Source organism: Alligator sinensis, unplaced genomic scaffold (genome assembly GCF_000455745.1).
Source record: "Alligator sinensis unplaced genomic scaffold, ASM45574v1 scaffold1259_1, whole genome shotgun sequence".
Lineage (NCBI taxonomy): Eukaryota > Metazoa > Chordata > Crocodylia > Alligatoridae > Alligator > Alligator sinensis.
Window position 1 is genome coordinate 92,951 of NW_005843219.1, and position 24,942 is coordinate 117,892.

Genomic DNA, 24,942 nt, shown 5'->3' on the forward strand with positions numbered 1-24,942 from the left:
TTTTCCTTCTGCTTCCGAGGACTCCTTCTGCCACAGGCTCCAGTGTGGTCCTCCTTCCGAGACACCTATATGGAGCCAAAGCTCTCCTTCAGGACATCGTGCTGCTAGAGAGGCATGAACAGTTACTGCTTCTTTAAGGGCTGAAACTGGATGCTTATCTTGCTGGGATCCTATGACCCCAGCTGACTTCCTGCCCTTTGGGCGGGGGGCTGGACTCGATGATCTTCCGAGGTCCCTTCCAGCCCTGATGTATGAAATCTATGAAATCTATGAAAGGGCTTGTAAGGCATATTTATGCTCAGGACCCCATTCCCATTTAGTTCTCTTTTTACATAGGTTATACAAGGGACGAGCCAATATGCTAAACTCAGGAACCTGCCTATGCCAAAACTTTAGTGCTCCCAATTGGGTTTGCAGTTCTTTCACATTAGTGGGAGTCGGGGTCTCCACTATATCTCGCAGCTCCTCAGCTGGTATTGTGGGCCCCCCATTCTGCCATTCTAGTCCTAGAAATTCACGCTGGGGCCCGACCTCTTGGATTTTTTGTTCAGACAGTGTGACTCCAAAGGTAAGCACTTTCTCTTTCAATGATTCAAAGGCCTTGATGGCAGCCTCTCTGTCTTGACTGCCTACCATGACATCATCTATATACTGCCACATGCGTGTAGGTCAGGGTATGTTTCTTGAACTTCATGAACTATTGTAGCTAAAACCCCATGAGCCAGGGTGGGGCTGTGTATCCATTCTTGGGGCAACACGGTGTAGGTATACTGCTGCCCTATCCACGTGAAAGCAAATACTGCCCAGTGGCTCTCCTGGATGGGACTAGCAAAAAGCATGTCTTTGATACTAACTGATTCTATCCATGCAGACTTATAACTCTGGATGCTTTCTGTCAAGGCTGGTAGTGATGGAACGGCAGCCATCAAGGGGTAAGTATTAGCATTCAAAGCTTGAAAGTCAATAGTCAACTGACACCCTTCATTTGGCTTGCGCACAGGCCACACTGGATTGTCATACAGAGAATGGCTTCGAATAGTAGTCTCATCTTTTAACTGCTGGCTTATAATACACTGGATAGGTTGTGTGACCTCAGGGGGAGTTCGATACTGGGGTCTGTGTACTCCTTTCATGGGAGGCAGGGTTAGTGGGATCATTTACATCGAGTTACAGCTGTTACAGCTGTTTCTTCTATTTCTCGGGGAGGCACTGCACACTCAAACTGCCAATTCTTTTGTTCAAGGGCAAACTGCTGTCCTTTTAGTACATTAAGTCCCAGTAAGCTTGGTCCCCCTTTAAGTATTACTGCGGCCACTGTTACCTTAGAGCCATTAGGTAACATGAAGGTTGCTCGAACTAGATGTCCTGGTCGTCTGGTGCCTCTGACTCCAATTACTTGATAAGGGGTTCCTTTCTCCCCCTTCCAATCTGTGGAATCTAAAATGCAAATCTGGGCACCCATGTGAAATAGCATATCAATTGATTTTTCACTTTTACTTAATTGAATCTGTACAGGTATCCGAATTAAGGGGCTAATATTAACTTTAGATACCAGTCCTCAGCCTGCTACTACCCCCATTGTGGCTCCTTTCTTTGGGGATTGGGCTGGCTGGACTCCCTAGGCCATGTGATCAGATGGGGTAAAGGCTGGCAGCTCCGCATGTGCCTGGGAAAATGTTGACAGTTTTGGTCTCAGGGCAGAGAATCTCTCCAGTGACACTGTTGGTGGCACAAAAGGCTCTGCTTTTGGTCTTCTCCTTTTGGTACAGTGTTTAGCCCTCAGCCCTTGCAAGACATTGATGGGCAGTCTATTGATTTGCACGTCACTGAAACAGGCAGCTAACAAGTCTTTCCACATTTTTGCTCGCAGAGTCTTGGGCCGGCCTTTCCCGGCTGTTCTCAAAAATTTGGGGGGGTCAGGGGGTTTATCTTTCACTGAGGCCACTGCCATGGCCTTGGCAGTTTTCATTGGCTTGGTAAGCCTTGGCTTCTGCAAAATGGGTAGAAACTGCACTAATTGCTGGATCGCATCTCTTACCGGGTGATTCACTGCCTCTGGCTCCAAGGCCAACAAGGCCAAGGTGCACTCTGTCGGTGGTTGCTGGCAAAACCTCTTCCACAGATTTGCACATCACGCTGTTGGAATTTCTCACATCTTTTAACTCCTTACTCAGCTGGATGACTTCTTCCTGGAGCTAGGCATTCTCTTTGGCCCCTAACTGCAGGCATGTTGCCAGCAGCCATGACAGGCACCCCTTTTCAGGCTTACCCCAGGCAGCAGCAGCAAACCTAGCTTAATGATTGGGTATGGTTCCCGGGTCACTCGAGGCAACTCTCAGCCTATCCTTATCCCACCCGGGATTCTCCATCCCCATCACCCTCTTAAGTAAAGCTACTAATGAGGCCCACGCAGCTCCCATCATTCCGACCTTTCTCTCCAGACCAGAGCCTCTCAATCCTGTTCGTGACGCCAATTTATGTCCCAGACACCTGCGTAGGGTTCAGGATTGAGAGAATGGTCGGGAGTAGAAAGGTAAGAAACATTTATTGACTTAACAAAATCACAACTATGCATAGTAACAAGACAAACAATGACAGACAAAAGCAATTCATGTTGGCAACTTATCAGCAGTCCTCTCTGATGCCTGATAGACAGCAAGCTTCTTTTCCTCAAAGTTCAGCGAAGTCAGGCATCCCTGAATGACACTGTCCAAAGGGGTACCAGAAAGGACCCTGGGATGCAGTTCTTGGGCTCCTCGAGGTCCACGGGTCCACTGATCCAGGCTAACTAATCCTTTTCACAAAGCTGTCTCTTCCTTCTGAATGGTTTCCAGATATTCCAGCCAACTTAAAGCTTCTGAATGGTTCTGATAATGTACAACCACTCAGATTCCTTTTACGTCAACTGTCCTTAGACTGACCAATTAGCAGTACAAGCCTTGAATTTCTTTCATAAGGTAATTTTAACTATGCCACAGGGACTTACTACTTCAAGGCTTTGCTAAATTTACTAGGCCTTACTTTATACAAGGCCTCACTACATCTTAGACTTTAATTAGGTCTTTAGCAACAACATATAGCTTAATATCTAAACAAATAGAGAAAAAAACACTTGGTGTAATCTTCATAGGGCCTTCAGCAAGCACCTTTATCACACAGACATAATTTCAGCTGTCACAGCTGGGTTTCTCTTTTGCTGCCTATGCTAATCCTGTGAAGGAGTGCTAGGGTGACAATATTTGGATTATTAGGGAGTGTAACAGCGCCGGAGCTGTGACGCAGTTACTAGAGAGAGGGAACAGCTGCCGGGAATGAAAGACAGCGAGGAAATTGATGAATAACTCTGGGCAGCCAATACGAAGCCTGAAAAGGGTAATAAAAAAGAGGAGGGAAACTTACCAAGGGCGCCTTCGGGCACGCACGAGACGAGAGAAATGAAAAGGGGCCCCTACGGTGACAGAGCCCGAGAGAGTCCAGGAGATAAGGACGCACACCCAGACGATAAGGGTAATTGTGAGGAGTGATGCACCCGTCCACGGATCACATCCTACCTTGAAAGACAGCCGCTGCGGTGAGTGAGAAACTGAGCAGCGGCCGCGACCCCCCCCCCCCCCACCCCCCACACACACACACAGCTCCGAGGACTCAGAGCGGGAGGATTCCCTGAGCCGGGAGGGGGGAGAAGAAGAGTAAAGTAAGAGGCATGGAGTAAGAGGGTGAAGGAGCCCCGAACCTACCTTGCAGTCCCTATAACCCGGACCCTGTACCAGAGGGTGGAGAGAGAGAAAATAGAAAGAGAAAAGGAAATTGACGAAGCCGTACTTTGCAAGCCGGCACAAGCCGCAAACGGGGAATCCCAGTGTCGGCGTTAATCAGCCGCCAATGAGGCAATTAGCGGCTGATCATTGATCAAACGGCCAGCTAGTGAGAAGAAAGAGAGTGAAAGAAAGTAACAGGATAGTAAAGCTACAAAGCCGTGCTCCACAAGGCGGCACGAGCCGCAGCTGGAGAATCCCGGGGTCGACGGTAATCAGCCGCTAACCAGGCTATTAGTGGCTGATCACTGAGTAAAGGGACAACAAGTAATCCTGCTTTGCTCCGTGAAGGCGGGTGGGGAGAACGCCTGTGGCGAGCACTTGGGAGGAGGGTCATCCCTGGAGAAAGAGCCAGGCAACGTAAAATAAAGCATTACTGGTGAAGATCTGACCTGGGTGTCTTTTTTACCGGGGTACCGGTTTCTAACAACTGTTCCTTCCCGTTAAGATCAAGTCGTGGCAGGCAGGAATTGGGGGGAAGTTACCTGAAAACCGGGTACCCAATAAGGGCACTCGCTCACAGGGAGCACTGGATTTGCAGCTGAATACAAAGGCTTTAACCTGTGGCCTATCAGAGCTGCTGACCACAAGGCAAAATGATATCTAAGTCGTTTTTCCAAGTAACCATTTTAACTGTGTCAACCATTTTCTGAGGGAAAAGCAGCAAGTGAATCGTTGTGAGTCTCTGTGCTCTGAACCAGCTACAGTGAGGAATGAGATAAGACAGAGGGGCCCAAAAAAGGTGGAAGATGGTACAATCTAAGACAGAAAAACAGACTGGAATGTGGAAAACAACATGTAATTGATAACAGAATCCAAGATGAACATATGCAAAAAGGTGAATGGTGATTGGTGAAGAAGCCTCCAGAAGCTTTGGTCAAAGTCTGCCCATTGACTGAAGAGCAGGAGTCAAGGTCTTCAACATGCACTCACAGCAAAAAGACAAGTAAATGAGTAAAATGTATAGGCAATTCCATGCTAATGAAGCAAACAGTAAACAGAGGCAAAGCTTGAGATGGGAGGAGAAATGGGTGGAACAGAGGAGGAGTAAGGGTAGAATGGATAGCAATAAGCATAAACCAAAGTATATAAATGTGGGAAAGAACTATTGTTCATTGCAGCTCCCCATATTCTATCGGTGAGGGAGCTGGCCCGAAGCTGTCTCCATTCCGAATAAAGCTGTTGCGAGCAATGTGTGCTGGTGTTTGCTTCCTGCTCTGCTCTAGCTAATGAGTACCAGGGTCCATGGGTAATTGGATCGTCGTCTCCCTAGTTATTGGGAACTTCATGGAGTCAAGGTCTAACAGTGTATCTTTAAACTGTGGATTCACTGTATTGGTACTACTTCTGATACAAGGAAGTCACTAACAAACAATAAAAGATGACTTGTTAAACTGAACAGTAGCAGAGCTGGTGCAGTGGCTTGCTACAGCTCCCAAATTTTAATCTCCTTTCTACCTGTGCCAAAGGCTATTATGTCTCGACTCAGCTATAAATGAGCACCAGATCATTCAGGCTGGAGTGTCATGGCCATTTAGGTTTGATACCGAGCAGTGTGTTCCTGTGTGTGCTCTGGCCGCAGAATGTTGCTCGAGAGCCATGTCCTCTCTGGAGGAGCACTGAAACTTGTACCAACTCTGCCAAAAAGTTACAGAGGATCCAGGGCACAGCCCTGAAAATATTCCATATCCATATCATTACACATTTATTAGGTGATCCTGAAAGATGCTTTGTAGCACATACTCCTGTGATTGTCATTCATGTTATTGGATTATATGTAACAGAGGTCAGATTTGTTGTGAGATTAATAACTCTATTGAAAAATATGTAAGAAACAAAGAATACAATACTCAGATAGGTAGGAGGAGATTAATACTTATTTTGATTGCTGCTCTGGATCTTTTAAATAGTTAAAAAAATATTCTGGCCTTGTTTTTACTTATTTTTATTTCTTAAAATTTCTTCTTGCACTAGCTAATCCTGATAGAGAAAAGAAAAGTGAACAATCAAACATCCATAGCTGAATTCATCCTATTGGGATTTGGGGATATCCATGAATCGCACATTCCACTCTTCTTGCTGTTTCTAGTGATCTGCTTTGTGACTGTGGCTGGGAACATCCTCATCATTGTACTGGTTGTGGCTGATCAACACCTTCATACCCTGCCCCCATGTACTCCTTCCTGGCAAACTTGTCTTGCTTGGAGGGATGGGGCCATTTCTGTCTGTGGTTGTATCACACACTTCTTTTGTTTGACTGCTTTGGCAATTACAGAACGTTATCTTTTAGCCTCAATGTCTTATGATCAATATTTAGCAATATGTAAACCTGTATATTATGCAGCCCTCATGAATGGTCGGCTTTTCCTTCAGTTGGCAGGTGGATCTTGGATGAGTGGGTTCCTGGTATGTACTTTATTGAGAATCACAATTGACATTCTGTGGTCCCCATGAAATTTTTGTGATTTAACCCCACTAATTAATCTGTTCTGCAGTGATTACATGGACCATCTTAATATTTGCCTGCACAAACATCCCTCTTTCATTTGCAATAACTGTGGTATCCTATATTTGCTTTACTTCCACAGTTCTGAGAGTCTTTTCCAGTACAGGGGGGCAGAAAGCATTTTCTACCTGTTCCTCTCAAGGTTGTTACCCTTTTTAATGGGACCTTAATTATGGTTTATGTGATACCAAAAAGCAACGCACTGAGAAACCTAAACAAAGTGTTTTCTGTCTTCTACTCTGCCCTGACTCCCCTGATCAATCCCATTATCTATAGCCTGAGAAACAGAGGTGAAGGAAGCCCTAAGAAAAGTTGTTAATCAATTCATACGGTTCAACAGAATGGTAATGGGATCAGTAAAATGAAGATGCAGCAACTAGGCAAGAAAGTTTAAGCAAGCAAGGCCACTCTGGACTGTTGGCAGGGGAGGGAGGAGACGTATGGCTTTTTTGTGACTCTTTGCAGAACCTGAGATTGGATGCAAAAGACATATATGCCCACTAGGTCCATATATGCTAAACCCCTTCAAAAGTGATAATGTAGAGTGATGGGCATGGAGTATGTGCCATTAAGGACACTGAAGACAGAGTGCTTAAGGGTATGGGCAAAATACAGACATTACCCGTCATGCTCCAACACTGACCTCTGCATGATCCATCCCAACTTTGATCCTCACTTATGTTGAGTTAGAGTTGGAGCAGTGTTGCTACCCACCCCTTTTAACTAACCAACTAAGCAACATGAAGATAAGAGATTCTTGGTCTTGGCTTGTACCAGTATCCTCTGATATCAGTGCAATTGTTACATCTATGTGCACCCTAAGGTATGCCATGTGAACTCTATGGCTGCTGCATGGCCTCATTTCTGGTATTTGGCACATGCAGAGTAGAAGAGAATGGGAGGGATGCACTCCTCAGCATTGAAGCCCACTGTTTTTTGAGTAATCATCTCCCCTGTTCAGTTTAAGGCCTGTTACTTGGTCTACTCCTAATACCCTACCAGAGCATAAAGGGGAGAAGATGTCCTGGAGTGGAGACCATAGGCAAGTATAATATAACTAACTGAAATGGTAAACGAGTCGGGTGAAAAATTCAATAGGCAAGTTTCACAGCAGAAGTGAAGATCCACATTAAAGCTCATTTATCTTTGATATGTATAGGGATCATCTCCTCTGCTGTTGTCATTCAATATTTTTCCATTGAAGTCAATGGCATACAAGAGCCAAGAATCGGTCCTGTCCATTCTAATTGCTGAATTATAACAGTTGAATGACTAACCCTTTGAATGAAAGATTTACATTAACTAGGGTCTGGCTCAGCAACTTTTATTAATCTACAGCAATTAATGTTATCTAGGGATAATCTAGGTCCCCTCCCCCACCCCTTATTTACCGGCGTTGAATCTGGGTCCAGCTCCCTGCTGCAGTGAGCAGGGACTGCCCAAATTGATTCAGACCTTTTAATTGGTCTCTAGATTTGATTTGGTGGCTGAATCCTAATTGAGCCAAATCTCCTTCAAATCAAATCAGCACCCAAAGCTTCATACAGCCCTAGTAGCCAGGGATTATTTTATGACCAAGAATCAAATAAGAATCCTACCTCCTCCAGCTCGATACCCTATTCCCTCCCATCCATGCTCAGCAGCATGTTTAACCCCCTTCCATTCCCCGTCTCTCCCATCTACTTCTGCAGCTGTTCCTGTCTGACAGCAGGAACTCCAGACCTGCTCCAGATAAAGCCAAGGGCAGCAGCAGCACCAGCAGCAGAGATGGGCAGGATCCTCTTCCCTGAGCCTGCTCTTGGGGGATCATCTAGGGGACCAGACAGGGAGGTGGGTGGAGGAAAACAGAATGGGAGACATGGGAAAGGGGAAAATGTTTAGCTGCTTTGGGAAGTCTGTGGCGTGAAAGTAATGCAAAATAAAATTTACAAATAAAACAGTATATTAGTTATTTGTGTCTTATTGCTCCTTGTGGGGTCATCCTCCCCCCCCCTTCATGTTTGGGTGCATCTCTCTCTACCCAACCCACACTGGCAAGCCAAACCTAGGACTTCATTGGGTGGTCTCCACCTTAAGTCATTCCTATTCCCCTTCAGGTTTTTTCTTGTTTGTTTTTGAGGGTTTTTTGTGGCTTCTCACCTCAATTTGCCCTCCTCTAGTCTTTATCCTGTTTATTTTCAAAATTTCAGTTTCACTCCCTCCCACCCCACAGGGCCCCATGCTGACCAGGCCAGCACGTTTCCTTCCATTAAGCAACAGACAGGCTGACTAACTAGCTCTGCAGTAAAAGTGTCACAGTCTACACAAGTTCTGGTATTAGGGCACAATACATTGACTCCACCATAAGATAGTTCTGACAGAGTCATTTACTGCACTGAAACACATACCTAGTCCGTGACTGATGGGGGCCAGACTCCTACCTGCCACCTAGCCATGTGACTCTTCAGGATCAGCACCCAGTTCCTCTGCCGCCCAGTGCTGCCACCTGGAGCCGGCCCTCCCCCAAGCCTGCTGCCAGCCAGGGGCCCCCTCCACTCTGGCTCAAAGTGCAGCTGTCCTGTATTCATGTGTAGATGCTGTGCTGGGGAACAGCATACTCCAGCTCAAAATGCTTCACAGTTCATTGTGTCACATTAATTGTATGTGTAGATGCACCCAGAGAGACAAAAGACCTGCAAACCTTGTGTATTGTTCCACAAATTAAGCTGTTTTTGTAACAAGGTGCAGGACTCATGGGCTGGAACCCAGCTGCAAAGGGTTAAGGGAATAATAGCCTACCTACAGAGGCAGTTGAGATTCATAACAAGCTTTTTTCTAGTCTCATTTTACAGTGCAAAATGGCTGCAGAGGCAACTTGGATTTATTTAGGCTAGCAAAGAAAGCTGTTCAAATCTTTGGATGCGCGACATCAACATAGTAGCTTTCAGCATTTGCTACTCATTGTGCTGCTGCCCAAAAATCTTTACTAACTCCCTCCTCTTCCAGTATTTGCATGTTTGATTGCCATACGCTCCAGCCTCCGATGTCATAACCCAGCTCCCACCTCCACTTTCAGCAAGAAGTGACCTATTAAAAATATAGATGCGACTTCCTCATTAATCACTTTAAAATCAGGCGAGATTAAAAAAAAGAAGTTGATCCTTGATTGTGCTCCTGTTCTAGTGTCCACTATTGAAAAATCCCACTCACTTCTCCACATATCAAAAACAAAAAACACCCCAAAACCCAACGTTATCCTTTAAAACCTCCTTCCACAAATTTGAGCGATCCAAACCACTTGCTGCTTCTCTCCCTTGTTTGATCTCCCTTCACAATTATACAGTTAAAAATCCCCCACCACTAGCCACAGCTTTCCTCTGGTAATACACACACCACTATTTTTTTTCTAAAGAGTTCGGTTCGCTTCTTTCAGGAGGGGTACAGACATTAAAACATCCACCTCTGTGCCTCCAGCCTTCACCATCATTTTCTGCTGACGGAGGAAATATTATGGATGACTGTTTAACACTAGCTTAAGGTTCATAATTAAGACTGTCACCCTTATTGGCCTGTTTTCACATGGGCTTGATCATCAAGAGGGCTCCCACCTCTCTTTTCAACCACACTATGGCCTCCACCATATGGCAAAATGACACTGCTGGAAAAAAATTCATGTTTGACCTATGCTGAAGCCATTTAAATCTTTCCCCACATCTGCTTACTTAAAATGCTGTTCACTTTTAGGAAGGCCATTACCAATATCATTATTAAAGTGATAATAAGAGCACTCATCCTTCCTCCATCACTATTTATGTTTGAGTTGTCCTCTCTAAAAATGAGTCCACAGCAATGTGTGTGAGAGGAAGAGTTAACAAACCAACCCACAAAACCTTCTCCACTTCTTGGCTACTTTGCCGTTCCAAAATCTCCACAGCCCATCCTGGGCTGAACCAGGAGGCATTCAGTGGTCTCTTCTGCCCCTACAGCCACAATCTGCTCCTCCAGCATTTAAACACAAACTAAAAGATATGAGCATCTGCTCTCAAACAAGAGGCTCACCAGCCCAGGTGAACACCATGCCATAGCAACCAGCTGTAATAACCAGGTCTCAAAACACTTTTCTTCAGATACCTAGTGGTGTAAGGCTCCCTGCAGCTTCCCCAGTCTGATGCCCTGCCTCCTTACATAGTCAGGTCTCTCCCCTCCCCAGACCTCTGCTTCTTTTAGTCTACAGGGTCAGAATGCCTACCTTGCCTCAGGCCCTGCTTTCTATCCCTCTAAGCCTCACCCCTTTTGGTCATGTGGCTCCCCAGCCCCACACACAGGTTTCCTAATGGCAAGCCTATGCTCCTTTGTTGCAGCCCCATGCAGAAAGCTTGGCTTACAGCACTATCTACTTAAAATGACAGGTGCTTCTGGCTCACTTTCACAAATCCACTGCCATCTCTTGTCCTCCATCTGCCTAGATTAAATTACCCTGCACATGTAAAATCACTGGATCTACTCTCTCCTCTGAGAGAGGCACAGATCCAGATGGTGAATTTGTTGCTGCTACTCCCACTGCTATTGCCCCACTTTGCAGTGGCTGGGGGATCCCTCAAATCTCTCTCAGCAACAGTCTAACCAAGCCTACTCACAGAACATCTTCAGGCAGAACTGTTGGCTGGCCTGCAATCTGCAGGCCCAGGTAGACTTAAGTGGGGAGGTTGCCATCTATCTCAAGCATCCAGTCAAGAGGCCCTAGACCATACTTCAAGAAAGATGCAGAAGGAGTCCAGTGGAGAGAAATAAAATGCTTAGAGGCCTGGGGAGCAGAACTAATAAGGACAAACTGAAAGAACTGCAGACAAGAAGACTGAGGGCTGATTTGATAAGCCTTCAAATTACTGAAGGGTGGTTACAAAGAAGATTTAGAAAGACTACATGGCATAGTGGACAGGACTAGGAGCAGTGGAGCTGTAAGAGAGGAAATTTAGGTTGGAGATTTAGGAACAGCTTTCTGACTACGAGGGTTGTTAAGCATTGCAACAGGCTGCCTAAATCTCCACCCCTGGACATTTTCAAAACCAGGTTACATTGGGTTGGGATGACTTAGCCAGGCTTGACCCTGTCTTGGGGGAGCGGGGGAATTAGATGTCTTCATGACATTCCTTCCAGAACTACTGTCCTATCATTCTAAACAGCGTCCAGCTGGTTCACCAACAGGGGTGAGCCTACCAGTTGGAGCCTCTGGCATGTTTGGTCAGCTGGGCAATTAATCTGGGCTGGGCTGCCTGATAGAAAAATCCTTCCTGGCCCCATGTCCCAATGCCAGAGGCTATCCCTCCTGTTGCTACAGATGTGGCGTTTTTGCCTTTCTCTGCAATGGGAGTATAGCCCTCTTCCTTGGATCGCTAAAGCACATTTTAACAATCCTTGCAGCAGCAAGACACTGGCAGCCCTCTTTCCACTGCTTTACATGTGCCAGGTTAGGCTGCTATGCTTTGTAGCTGTGCAACTGGGTTGATAGTTCAGTTCTAGGAATAGGTTAGATAAGGATTTTTATTGGAGTGTTTGTATTAGGATGATCCTGCCTCAGGCAGAGGGGGATCTCTGAAGGTCCCTTCCAGTTCTACTTTTCTATGATCTCAGTATAATTGAATATTAGTATAAACATCCAACTGTCTGTCTATTTTCTCAGCTTTAGTCATGTAACTAAGTTTGTCTACATCCATATTAACCTTTAGCCCATAACGCTCAGTGTAAGTGCTGAAACCATTTCAAGCTGAGCTCCAGGTCTCTCCTGTGGCTGTGTCCCAGGAGTGGATGATGTAGTTCATTGCAAGCAGCAAGAGACCTCACCCTTGGATATGGAGGAGGAGTTATGAAAGGCAAGAGTATTTTAAGCAGGATGTGGTTTGGGACACTTTAGTGCTATTGGCCTGTCAGGTCTCCTGCTTGTCAGTAATGCACTAGAAATTCCATTAAGTACACCATGGCTGTTCCCCTTAATTTTGCAAGGCAATTCTTTCAGCTTTCCACCCATGGCATTGAGAACAGCTGCCACAAATTAAATCCATCTATTAAACACAAGAAAAGTATGGGGAAATAACAGTGAATGGTAAGAATAGCTAACTTTGAATATGAGACAAATGCAAATCGTGAGTGGATTGTCCACTGATATTGATGCATCAGGTAGGGAGACAGATGCATAGACGGAGAAAGGGGTGGGGCGGGGGTGGTGTTAGGAAAGAGGACAGCGTCACCCTGATCTAAATACCTACTGTGTTGTACTGTGTTCCTTGTAATCATAACATTGTTTATTTACAAGCTATTGTTCTCTGTTGTAATTATGCAAGTATCATTATGTACCTTTTCTCAGATTCCATGCAATGAAATAGTTAAAGCAGTATTTGCTTTACCTTTTCCCAAAAGAGCTATTACAAATAATTGTAAAATTATTTAATTTTTCACTGAATGATCAATAAAGTATCTTTCTGGGTTATTCCTTTAAAATGAGGATGTATGTTTTAACAGAACATTCACAAAATCAGCTGTATTGGAGAATGTATTAAACAAGCAAGTTCTCCACCTTGCTTTTAGTTCTCTGATGTGAAATCAAATTTTATACACGGATTTGCAATGTATTTTTGTATATTGTAATTGGAAAGTACTTCTTTGATATATCTATACACTGACATATTTCAGCAACATTTCATGTTCATATTACTCTCAAATTATCAGATTCTTTACTTGCTGAATGATAGTACATATGTGGAGAACTCCAGCCCAATTGTATTGCCTGGTTATGGTAATCTATTTTATCCTGAGTTTTGTCTTTTAGTACATAAGTGGTCATAGTAAAGACTGTAGTATTTTAGCATCTTAAATGGATAAACATGATTATATTACATAACTTTAAATCTTTGGTATCTACATTGAAAAAAGAAGTAGTTATACTGAAGGAAAACCTGACACTATTGAAGTTTTGCCATTTATTTTAATGGCAATTGTTATTTCACTGTTCTTTCTGTAAGGCAACTGGGACCCAAGTAGTGTAAACCCTGAAGTCATCTGCCTAAGCTTACCTTTGCAACTATCCCCACGGATATCTGCAGGATTATTAAGAATAAAAATGTTAAGCAAGTGTGTGACTGTCTGCAGACTGCAACTTAGCCTAGGATGTGGATAATGCTAAAGTACTGAACCTACACAAGGCATTTTTTTAATGGAAGCACAAATATTTTATTTATGTAGGCAGGTGATATTTTCTTGTTCAGAAAATGTGAATTCTTTTCCATGTAAAAAAATAACTACAGTTAGGGGTTTTAAAAGTGTTGGTCTTTCTCCAACCCACCCCTCTCCACTTTCTTACAGACAGAAATAAATTTGAACTTGGTTAAAACAATACAAAGATTTCTTCCATTCAAATAATGATGAAAATGCAAAAAAAGAGTAATTATTGCATTTTTAAGGTATCTATATTAATGCTAAAATGTTACCTGGCTTTCTTTCAACCTTTCAGGACATATGCTGATTGCTTAAGGTTTTCACCATTGCTATTATGTCCATGATACTGGACAATTGTAAGGTCCTTTGCTAGGGACTATATTTCTTTACCAAGCCTTGGAGACCCTGAGTCCACTTCAAGTTGATAAATGAACACCTGATGTGGGAAAGCCAAGAGATGAAGGCTCTGATCACACAATCAGTAAATGTACCCACCTACAGCCTAAGACTCCATCTGTCCAAAGAGTAACCTACCCTGAATAATATTCAGAATTGCCCTGAATGGAAAACCAAAGAAGCAGGTTTCTCTGCCTAGGATGGCAAGTTTATGTTTTTGGTGAAACCTGTGCCCCCCCGTCAGAATCCCTGGGCTGGCCGACGCATTAAGAAAGTGCAGAATCTCTCTCATTTTCATTTGAACACCACATTTTGGATACTTAGAAAATGATCTGGGCAAATCAAACTGTAGTTACTGAATTCATTCTCTTGGGGTTCCCCACTCTCAAGCAGTTCCAGTTTCTGCTCTTTGTGGTGATTTTGGTTATTTATATCACAAGCCTCCTAGGAAATATCCTCATCATCCTCATTACTATGGTGGACCCAGCCCTTTCTAGCCCCATGTACTTCTTCCTCAGGAACTTGTCCTTCTTGGAAATCTGCTTCACCCTCGTAGTTGTCCCCAAACTGCTGGCAATTCTCTTCTCTGAGAATAAATCCATCTCCTTCTCTGGATGCATAGCACAGATGTTTTTCTTCTTTTTCCTTGGAACTGTGGAGTGCTTCCTCCTGGTTGCCATGGCCTATGATCGCTATATTGCTATACGCTACCCACTGCGCTACACGAGCATTATGAACAGGAGGATGTGCATCCAAATCATGCTGACCTTGTGGATCTCAGGAATCCCTATGGGGACTGTGCAGGTCAAATGGCTCTTTAGTTTCCCGTTCTGTGGACCCAATGAGGTGGATCACTTCTTCTGTGATGGCCCTCCTCTCATAGAGTTGGTGTGTGCAGACACCTACAAGTTTGAGATGCATTCCCTCACGGCTACTGTAATAATTATAATGGTCCCATTTGTACTGATTATAGTGTCCTACATTTGCATCATCCATACCGTGCTAAGGATGACATCAGCAGAGGGTAGATACAAAGCTTTTTCTACTTGTTCCTCCCACCTCATGGTCGTGATTCTGTTTTACGGCACAAGCAGCTTGACATACATCTGGCCCAAGTCCAGCTATTCACCTGACACCAAGAAGATCTTGTCTCTCTCCTACACAGTCATCACCCCCATGTTAAACCCCATTATCTATAGCCTGAGGAACAATGAAGTGAAGGGAGCCATGTGGAGAACACTGAGCAGAAAAAGAAGTTCATGGTAATTATCAGTTCTGTTACAGCTTCTTTTACCCCAGTTGACTGCTGGGAGATCCTGCTGGAACAGAACTCCAGGGCCTTGAATGTAACTGACTCCCTGAGGTAAAAGTAGGTGTCATGGAGCCTGGATTAACTGATAATAATTACTCATTTAAAGTGTATGTATATGTATGTATGTCTATGTGTATATGTTTTATGTTACGTCCAGTTCCTTGCACAGCGGTGGTTACAAAGTATATGCAGATTAATCCTTCCTTACAGGATTAGAGCAAGAAAGAAAAAAGAAAAAGACATCCTATGGAGCAGTTTTGCCTAAAGATCTGGCTCCCAGAATAATATCAGATTCTGAGAAAATTATCTTCTATTCAGACAGCTCCCTGTGTTCTAAAGCATCCATTACACAAAGCTTTATATAATGCCAAATTAATGACAATACAGTGGGCCTTCCAAAGAGTTAAGACTTGCTCATGCACTAAACAAAAAACAATTAGAAGTCCCAGTGTAAGATTTCCACTTGGTCATACCTACCACTGCCTATATTATTATTGTTATTACTATGAGGCCTGACAAAGAATGTCTTGCATTCCAAAGCTTGTCTGATTTTATCCCAACCCCATCACCCTAAGAAATCATTGGTCTTACATAATTTCTGGACCATCACAGCTACACCAACACTTTTATGCTACCATTTTATCATTGGCATGTTATTATGCAAATACAGAGTCACTCCACCTTCAAAGCCATATACCTGAGAATTTAAAATTAATTTTATTCAAAATCTAATTTGAATGATATCTGTAATGCAGGGGTTTTCAAAAGCATACAAGGACATTAAGGGCCAAGTTTGATTTCATTGTTATGTAGAGCGGTGGCACACATGTAGTCATGAAAGTGCAATTTTATTTGCATAAATATTTTCACCCCAGGCTTCCCTTCTCATCATGCTCAGAAGTCTCCACTATGGTTGGACAGTCCCCAACATGAAAAATAATCATGCAAATATGAACATAACTGTCTGTAATTTCCCCAAACTTTATTTAAAAAAACAAACTATGGGGGGAATGGGAGAAGGAAGATGGAGTGCCCACTCAACTTTAGCCCATTAGTCTAGTATTATGTAACTTGCCAATGGAGGGGGAAACCCAGGTTCCTGGCCCCTCTTTCCGAGGGAGGGTTTGAACTTACATCTCCCACTTCACAACAAAATGTTCAAAATTTGAAACTGCATGTTTCACTTTCCAGCAAGCTACTCTAGTTACTACGTCATTGACTAGACACTGGTGCTCTCTGGCCTTCCCTTTGAAGCTGGCCCACCAGATTTCCTAGAGTAGAAGATAAGTGGCTCATATGAAAAGGTGAAGTGTAAAGAGATGGCAATTTTATAAGATGGATGCTGCCTACAAGAGAGTGAGCCCTTTGTTCATTCCTTCCCCACCTACCACTACCAGAGGTGCAGAAAATATCCCTATACTGTTTATTAGGGCTGTACAAAATGGCACTGTTCCATGTCGACTTGTATTTGATGGAACAGTGTTTCATTTTTAATTTTGTTTTGATTTGAAACTTCTGTTCCATTTTATTTTGTCAAAACAGTTTCGCTGTTTCGATGACGTTTTGCCCATAGGCTATAATGGGGAAGCTTGAAATACCCTATAACTTTGCCATTTATAGCTTAATTTACATGAAACTTTTAGGAGTGGTAGACCCTATAGAGTGTATGAAGTCTGCCAAGTTCCAGGGAGATAAGTCCAGGGGGTTTGGGGAAATTATACCTCAAAATCTTGAAAGCAAAACTCATGTCACGTGTCTGTGTTAACCTACAGCAGGGTCAAAACTGCCAGGGTACGGGGCACCGGTTTTTTGGTTCCTACCCCCGTACTACTAGTCCCTGATGAGATCATCAAGCCTGCCAAGTTTCAAGAAGATCAGTGCAGGGGTATGGGGGAAACTGCACCTCAAGCTGCAGACAAGCAAAACTTGTGACATGGGTGACACTGTGTATTAAGGTGCAGTAGGGTGAAAACTGCAGGCATGCTAGCCCCTGCTGAGACCACGAAGCCTTCCAGCTTTCCAGGAGATAGGTACAGGGGCTTCTGGGTTCTGGGGCCTTGCACCTCTGGCTGCTGACAGGCAAAACTCATGACATGGGTGCTTGTGCAGCTGTGTCTGTCTTGGGGCACAGGGGGTGAAATCTACTGCAGGCCTGGGTGCTAGGCCCTGCCAGGCCATGAAGCTTGCCAGCTGTCAAAGAGATAGGTGGAGGGGGAGTCTGGCGTCTGGGGCCCTGCTCCTCTAGCTGCTGACAGGCAAAACTCATCCCATGGGTGGGTGATGTATGTGTTAAGGTGCACCTTCTCTCAACTGAGACTAAGGCAGAAAGCAGGGCAGGTCAAACAATGCTGCCTTTTATGCAATTTTTCCATCCCTCCCCCAGAGCACTGGGATTGGAAGGGAACTTAGGGAAGGATGATAGTCACTGGCCAGCTACACAGTCAATAATGAGCACACTTCTTCCCCCGCCCCCCCGCTTACTTTAGTTTCTGCTTGCCTGCAGGCAAGCCCAGCTTGAGCTTCGAAACTTGAAACGTTTCCAAATTTTTGAAAAGTTTCAACTTGCCTCATTTCATTTCAAGGCTGTTTCAAAGCTCTATGTTTCATCTTGATTTTGCTGTTTCGAGCTCAAAACGAGTCAAAACAGTGTCAAAACGAAACTGCCAGTGAAATTTCACACAGCCCTACTGTTTATCCAACTTAAATGCAAGAGTTAAAAAAAGTCAGAGGGAGCAACAGCCATAACTCTCTCTTCTAAGGCAGCATTCACTTCACTAAACCACCCTCCCTCCACAGTGATCTCTTATTCTTCACTCTACCTAGACTCTGTTCATTGTGGCCTGGCATGTCAGCTTCAAGACAAGGCTTGAAACAGCTCCAGGTAATGTCTGGTCCGTGGCCTGATAGTTGCCAGAAAATGGAAAATGTAAGTTGAAACCCCATCTGCATGAGGTTTATAACTTGCATCTTCTCCTCATTGCCTCAAGCAGATATACATCCACCTGGAAATAAATCCTAAAAGCCACACAAGTGCCAAACTTGAGACTTAACTGATTCTGAAAGTAATGATGCATTTCATTCTTTGCATTTCTGCAATGAACTGTGAAGATATAACTGACTCTGAGCGTTATTTTGTTCTGCCTACAATCGCTGGCTTGTGTAAATTGTAATAGCTCCACTAAAATCAATATGAATATTGGTTTTCTGGGGGGTACAAACCTGAGTGTTCTCAGGTGCCTGTTCCACCAAACATTCTTCTTCCCTTTCCCATCATACTTATCTTTAAAAGGAACTGCAAAGTAATCAGGCAAGAAACATGTACAATTGTGTTAATTATTTTATCTAGGTCTGTGGATTTCTTATGCAACCAAGTAAAGAGAGATGATGTTTTTGAATTCTGTGCAAAGACTGTCTCTGAGGCTATCTATACATGTGCTCCAGTGTGGACAGTGGTGAGGTGGGGTGTGTTTTAATTAGAGCAGCTCTGAGAGATGATCTAATTAAAGTCTGTTGTGTGTATTCAGTGCCCAGCACTTCAAAATGGCAGTCGGGGAATTTTAACTAAAGCTTGTTTTAGTTGAAGTGCTCCTGCCACCATTCTAAAATGTAGGGATGTTGAATACACATGATGTGGAGGCTGCTGGAGCTTAATCGAGTCTCCTCTGACACATGCTAATTAGCATGTTTTGGAGCAGAAGTCCCTTTCAGGTGATGATGATGATGGGCAATCACTCATGAACAAGTAAAATTGTCATTCAAGGATCTTAATAGTGAGTCTGCAGGTGACTCAATAGCCTAATTCTAGATCCACATGTGTTGTTGCAGTGAGGACAGGTGTTTCCAGGAGGGATGGGGACTGTGTTGCTGTGTTGGATGTTCTGATATTCTTTTCACCTGTTCCCCTTTTCCTCCTCTGCCTGTTGATGAGCTGTTTCAAAGTGTTGAGGTCCCTCCCAAAGAGCCTTCCTCCATTTTGGTCAGTCCTGAGCAAGTCTCCCAAGTGTTGAGGTCAATGTTACACCTCTTCATGCTCGCCTTCAGAGTGTCTTTCAAACACGTTCTTTGCTCTCTGCTACTTTACTGACCTTCTTTCAGCTGTGAGAAAAAGTTTCTCTTTGGAAGGTCAGAATCAGGCATGAGAACAACATGACCTGTCCAGTGAAGATGGTTCCAGATGATCATGACCTCAATGCTCTTGGAATTTGCTTCAGCCAAGATGCTGATGTTTATGCATGTGTATGCATCTATCCTCCTAGCTAATCCAAAGGATCTTGCAAAGGCACTGCTGCTGGTACTTTGAGATGTCTTCTGTATGTGGTCCAAGTTTCTAAGCCATATAGCAGAGTTGAAATGACAATGGCTCAATAAAACAAGAGCTTGGTTTCAACAAGAATGTCATGATTTAGGAAGACTCTCTTATGCAGATGTCCAAAGACTGCACTTGCACATTTCAAGTGGTGTTGTATTTCTGCGTCAATGTCTGCCTTTGATGAAAGATGGCTTCTAAGATAGGCAAAGTGATCCATGTTCTCCAGCAATTCTCTGTTGATTTGAATGATGGGTGTGTGTGTGTGTGTGGGGGGGGGGGGGGGGGGGTTGCTATTTGGAGGAGGTTGGTAAAGGACTTGCATTTTCTTGATGTTTAGAGTTAGGCCAATACTCTTGTAGACTTCTGAGAATACATTAAGAATGGTTTGGAGGTCTGTTTCAGATTGAACAATGACAGCATTGTCATTTGCATACTGGAGCGCCATTATGGATGTTGTTATGGTGATCATTTTGGACTTGAGTCTGTTGAGGTTGAAGAGTCTTCTGTACATTCTATACACAATTTCAATTCAAGGTGGGACCTTTCTATTGATGAGGTGCATTATGGTGGAGGTGAAGATGGAAAACAAAGTTGGAGTGATGATGCAACCTTGCTTCACTCCAGTTTTCACCTCAGATGGTTCCGCTTGATATCCGTTGCTGAGAACTCTTGCTGACATGTTGTCCTGGAGATGTCTTGGAACACTGATGAACTTGTTTGGGCAGCCAATTTTGGACAGGATTTTCCATAGGGATTCACAGTTTATAGAATTGAAGTCTTTAGCGAGGTCAATGAAGACCAAATAGAAAGGTTGATTTTGCTCATGAAACTTCTCGTGGATTTGACATGCTGTAAAGATCATGTCTGCAGTTCCTTGAGATGGTCTGAAGCCACTTTGAGATTCTGGAAGAATTTCTTCCGCAAGTGGGAGAAGGCAGTTAGCAAGGATATGGGCGATGACTTTCTCAGCAGTGGCCAACAATGAGATGTCTCAGTAGTTTTCACAATCAGCTGTGTTCCCCTTCTTGAAGGTGGTAAGAATCAAGGCATCCATTAGGTAAGCTGAGATTTCTTCCTTGTTCCAGATTTTAATGATGAGGACATGAAGCTGACATGCACGTTGTTCTTCTCCTCCTTTGAAAATCTCTGCAAGTAGTCCATCAACACCAGCTGCCTTGTTATTCTTCATTTTCCTGATGGCACTCCCAACCTCTGCCAGGGTAGGTGGTAAACTTAGGTCTTCTCTGATTGCTTTTTACAGAAAATTGTTGATCTTATTGTTAGGGTAACAATATGGATTTTGGATGTTGGGGTAACGATATGAATTTTCATAGATTTTATAGACATTAGGGCTGGAAGGGACCTCAGAAGATCATTGAGTCCAGCCCCATGCCCCAGGGGCAGGAAGTCAGCTGGAGTCATAGGATCCCAGCACGATAAGTTTTGGGGAGTACTGAGTGTGCAGCTGAATGAAGGCTTTTTTCTGTGTCTCAGCAAAAGCTGCTAGTCACAAGGCTAGCTGATATATTAAAAGTAACTAACTTTGCTAGTGCTTAAGTAAGCGGATTCTGAACAAAAAAGGTAGTGTGCAAAGTGCATGACATGTTGAGTAAAAATAGAATAGCCCACCAACTAGCGTCAGGAGACAAAATCAGAAATATGGCCTTGGAGATGGTGCTGAAGTCAGCAAGAAAACCAGCAAGAATCACTGAGAAACTGCAAGTGACCAAAAGAAGATGGAGGTCAAAGTCTTACGCATGCGCTCTTAGCAGAGAGGCATGTAAATGAATGAAATGCATAGGCAATACCATGCTAAAGAAGCAAACAGTAAACAGAGGTGGAGCTTGAGATGGGAGGAGAAATGGGTGGAACCAAAGGTGGGAGGAGGGTGAGATAAATGTTAATATGTATGAACCAAGGTGTATAAATATTGGAAAGAACTGTTGTTCAGTGCAGGTCCCTGGTTTGTTGGTTTTTGGGACCCTTGTCGAAGCTGTCTCCATTTTTAATAAAGCTGTTGTAAGCAATGTGTGCTGGTGTTTGCTCCCCACCTGCTCTGGCTAATGAGTACCAGGATCCATGAGCAATTGGACTGTTGTCTCTCTAGTCATTGGGCACCGCATGGATTCGGGGTCTAACACTTATCTTCATTGACAGTTGAGTCACAATTCAGAAGGTCCTGGAAATGTTCTTTCCAGTGAGCAGTGATGGATTTGCTGTCTTTCAGGAGTGCCGTTCCATCCTTGGATCTTAGAGGATTAAGGCCTTGAGTGCTCGGGCTGTAGACAGCTTTGGTAGCACTGAAGAAGTCACGAGTGTCACGGATGTCAGCAAAATGTTGGATATTTTTTTATTTCTGAATCCACCACTCATTCTTCAGTTCTCATGTTCTCCTCTGCACATCTGATTTTGCTTTTTGGTGTGCATCTTTCTTGATGGCAGAGTTGATGTCATTCTGCCAGGCACAGAAAGCTTTCCATTTCCTGTTGATGAGATCTTGAATTTCAGTGTCATTTTCATCAAACCAGCCTTGGTGTCTCCTGGTCTAGTATCTTATGGTATTTTCACAGGATGAGAGAACAGCTGTCTTGAGTCCCGTCTCTTCTTGACTCCTTGTGGATGCTCCGCTGGTAGTGTCTCATTCAAGAGTTGCTGGAATTCTCTCTGTTTAAGTGGGTCCTTCAAGCACTCAATGCTTAACTTGTGCCTGATCTGCTTCCTTTGCTTTCTTTGTTTAGGACCTATCCTGATGATGTTGCAGGAATGGATGAGGCAGTGGTCATTCCAACAGTCATCAGTGCTAGTCATGACTCTTGTAATAAGGACATTCTGGTGATCAGGAGTCCAAACAATCATATAGTCCATCAAATGCCAGTGTTTCAATCTAGGGTGTTTCCAAGATGTCTTTAACTTGTTCCTTTGATGGAACAGGGTATTTGTGATAATAAGTCTGTGTTCTTCTCACTTCATCAGGAGAAGGACCCCTTTATCATTTGATTTCCAATTCCTTCTTTACAGATAGTACCATTGCAAAGCTCTGAGTCTCTTCCCACTCTGGCATTAAAATCTACAAGAAGGATGAACTTATTTGAGAGGATGGTGTCAAGCTGTGAGTAGAAGTTCTCCTTCATGATCTCATCGACATTGAGAGTCAGGGCACATTAACTCACAATTGTTACCTGTTGGGTTTTTTTGCGAGTTTCAGATAGAGAATCATGAGGCATTTGCTAATGCCAACTGGGAGTTCTGAGAATCGGTTCACAAGTTTGTTTTTGATGGCAAAACCAACTCCATGTGTCCATGGCTCTTCTGCTGCTCTCCCTCTCCAGAAGAAGGTGTATCCTCTGCCTTAATCGAATCTGCTCACCTTAATCAAGTCTGCTCTGACACATGCTAATTAGTGTGTGTTAGAGAAGAAATACCTTACAAGTATAGATGCCCCGAGTCTCTTCACTTTCACTTCCATGGACCCTTGAAGAAGTAACTGTAAACCAGAAATCTTACACATCTGGAAGGGCCTATGGAAAATAAAAATGAGCTTCTGGGAAACACAAAAATAGTTTCATAGATTCATAGCTTGTTAGGAGCTGGAAAATATCTTGTAGATCACTGGGTCCAGTCCCCCTGCACTAGGCGGGAAAAGACAACTGGGGTCAAGTGACACCAGCGAGGTGACTGTCCAGTCTCCTTTTGAAGATTCCCAGGGTAGGTGATTGCACCACTTCTGGAGGGAGTTTATTCCACAGTCTGGACACCCTGACTGTGAAGGAGTTTTTCCTGGAATTGAGCCTGAAGCAGCCTTCCAGGAGTTTGTATCCATTACTCCTGGTCTTCTGCAGGGGTTCCCTAGTGACCAGCTGTTCACCAAGTTCTTGATGTATTCCCCTGGTGTAGCAGTAAACCACTACTGTATCCCCTCTCAGCCTTCTCTTCTGTAGGCTGAAGAGGACCAAGCTCCTCAGCCTCTCCTGATATGGCTTGTCTTGCAAGTCCCTGATTATTCGGGTGGCTCTTCTCTGGACCTTCTCAATTTTTTCCACATCCTTGTTGAACTACGGTACCCAGAATTGGATGTGGTACTCCAGCTGAGGTCCCACCAGTGCAGAGTACAGTGGGAGTATCACTTCCTTAGTTTTACATAAGATGCAACAGTTAATACATGCTACCATGTTGTTTGCCCTGTTGGCCACAGCATCACACTGCTGGCTCACATTCATGCAATGGTCAGTCACAACCCCTAGGTACCTTTTGGCCATAGTGAAAGTCAACTTGTCACCACTGAGCCTGTAGGTACATTGCATATTTTTTGCCCCCAGATGGAGCACCTTACCTTTCTGAGTGTTGAACTTCATCTGGTTCTGGTCTGCCCAACTATCCAGCCTGTCCAGGTCCACCTATATCTGCAATCTATCTTCTGGCATGATCATGCCCCTCATAACTTGGTGTCATTTGCAAATTTGGCCAGTGAGCTTTTCACCCCCACATCCAAATCATTGATAAAGATGTTGGAAAGCACCGGCCCAAGCGTGGACCCCTGGGGGACACCACTGACCACTTTGCACCAGGACAACACAGATCCATTCATTAAAACTCTCTGGGTCCTACCATACAGCCAGTTTTCAACCCACTGAGCTGCTGAGCAGTTAAGGTCATAATCTTCCAATATTGCCACAAGGATATTGTGGGATACTAGATCAAAAGTCTTTTGGAAGTTTAGGTATATAATGTTGACCTTCTTTTCCTGGTCCAGGTGGTGAGTGACCTGTTCATAGAAGGAGATGAGGTTGGTAAGACAAGACCTACCCACGATGAAGCCATGCTGGCTGTCATTCAGAATCTTACCCTCAACAAGCGAGCTTGACCAAACATTCTGCAGAGGCGTATAGCACCTGCAGAGCCTGCATAAAGCAGGGCCCAAAGCCAAAGGCCCACAGCGTGCCTGTGAACTACCCATGATCCACTCTGTCAAATTCCTTCTCCTGGTCCAGTGACAGAAGGGAAAATACAGGCCCTCCTGGCACACTAGCTCCAGGAGGTACCAAGCTAGGTACAGGTTGTTGAAGATGGAATATCCAGGTACCATGTATGTCTGATTGGGATGGAGCACATCAATCAGCATGGACTGCAGGCTCAGTTCAATACCCTTCACTGCCACCTTGTAGTTTGTCCCAAGGGAGCGGGGACGCCGGGAGACCCCCGTGGCGGCAAAGGGTCCCAATTACCTCCCACAGGGCCGGAGGAGCCAAAAGGAGTCCATGCGCCGGCGCAGGCTGTCAGCCAGGCATTTATCCGGCTGCGGCTGAGCGGCGGGGGCTGGGCACGCTGGCCGGGAGAGACAAAAGGCGGCCCCGCTGAGACAACGGGGTGGCTGAGGGGAGAGAGCTGTAGCATGGAGCCCCAGCAGGCGGGGGAGGCG

General features: G+C 44.3%; 1 protein-coding gene across 1 annotated transcript; it reads left to right on the top strand.

Annotated features, from left to right (window-relative positions):
* Positions 1-14,232: 14,232 nt before the first annotated feature.
* LOC106723151 (olfactory receptor 10A7-like) lies at positions 14,233-15,171 on the top strand. Its single transcript, XM_014526945.1, has one exon. The coding sequence runs from the start codon at positions 14,233-14,235 to the stop codon at positions 15,169-15,171; it is 939 nt and encodes a 312-aa protein (XP_014382431.1).
* Positions 15,172-24,942: the final 9,771 nt, after the last annotated feature.

What these genes read in the sequence shown, in the direction of transcription:
- LOC106723151 (XM_014526945.1), top strand. Translation starts at nt 14,233, where the DNA reads ATGATCTGGGCAAATCAAACTGTAGTTACTGAATTCATTCTCTTGGGG.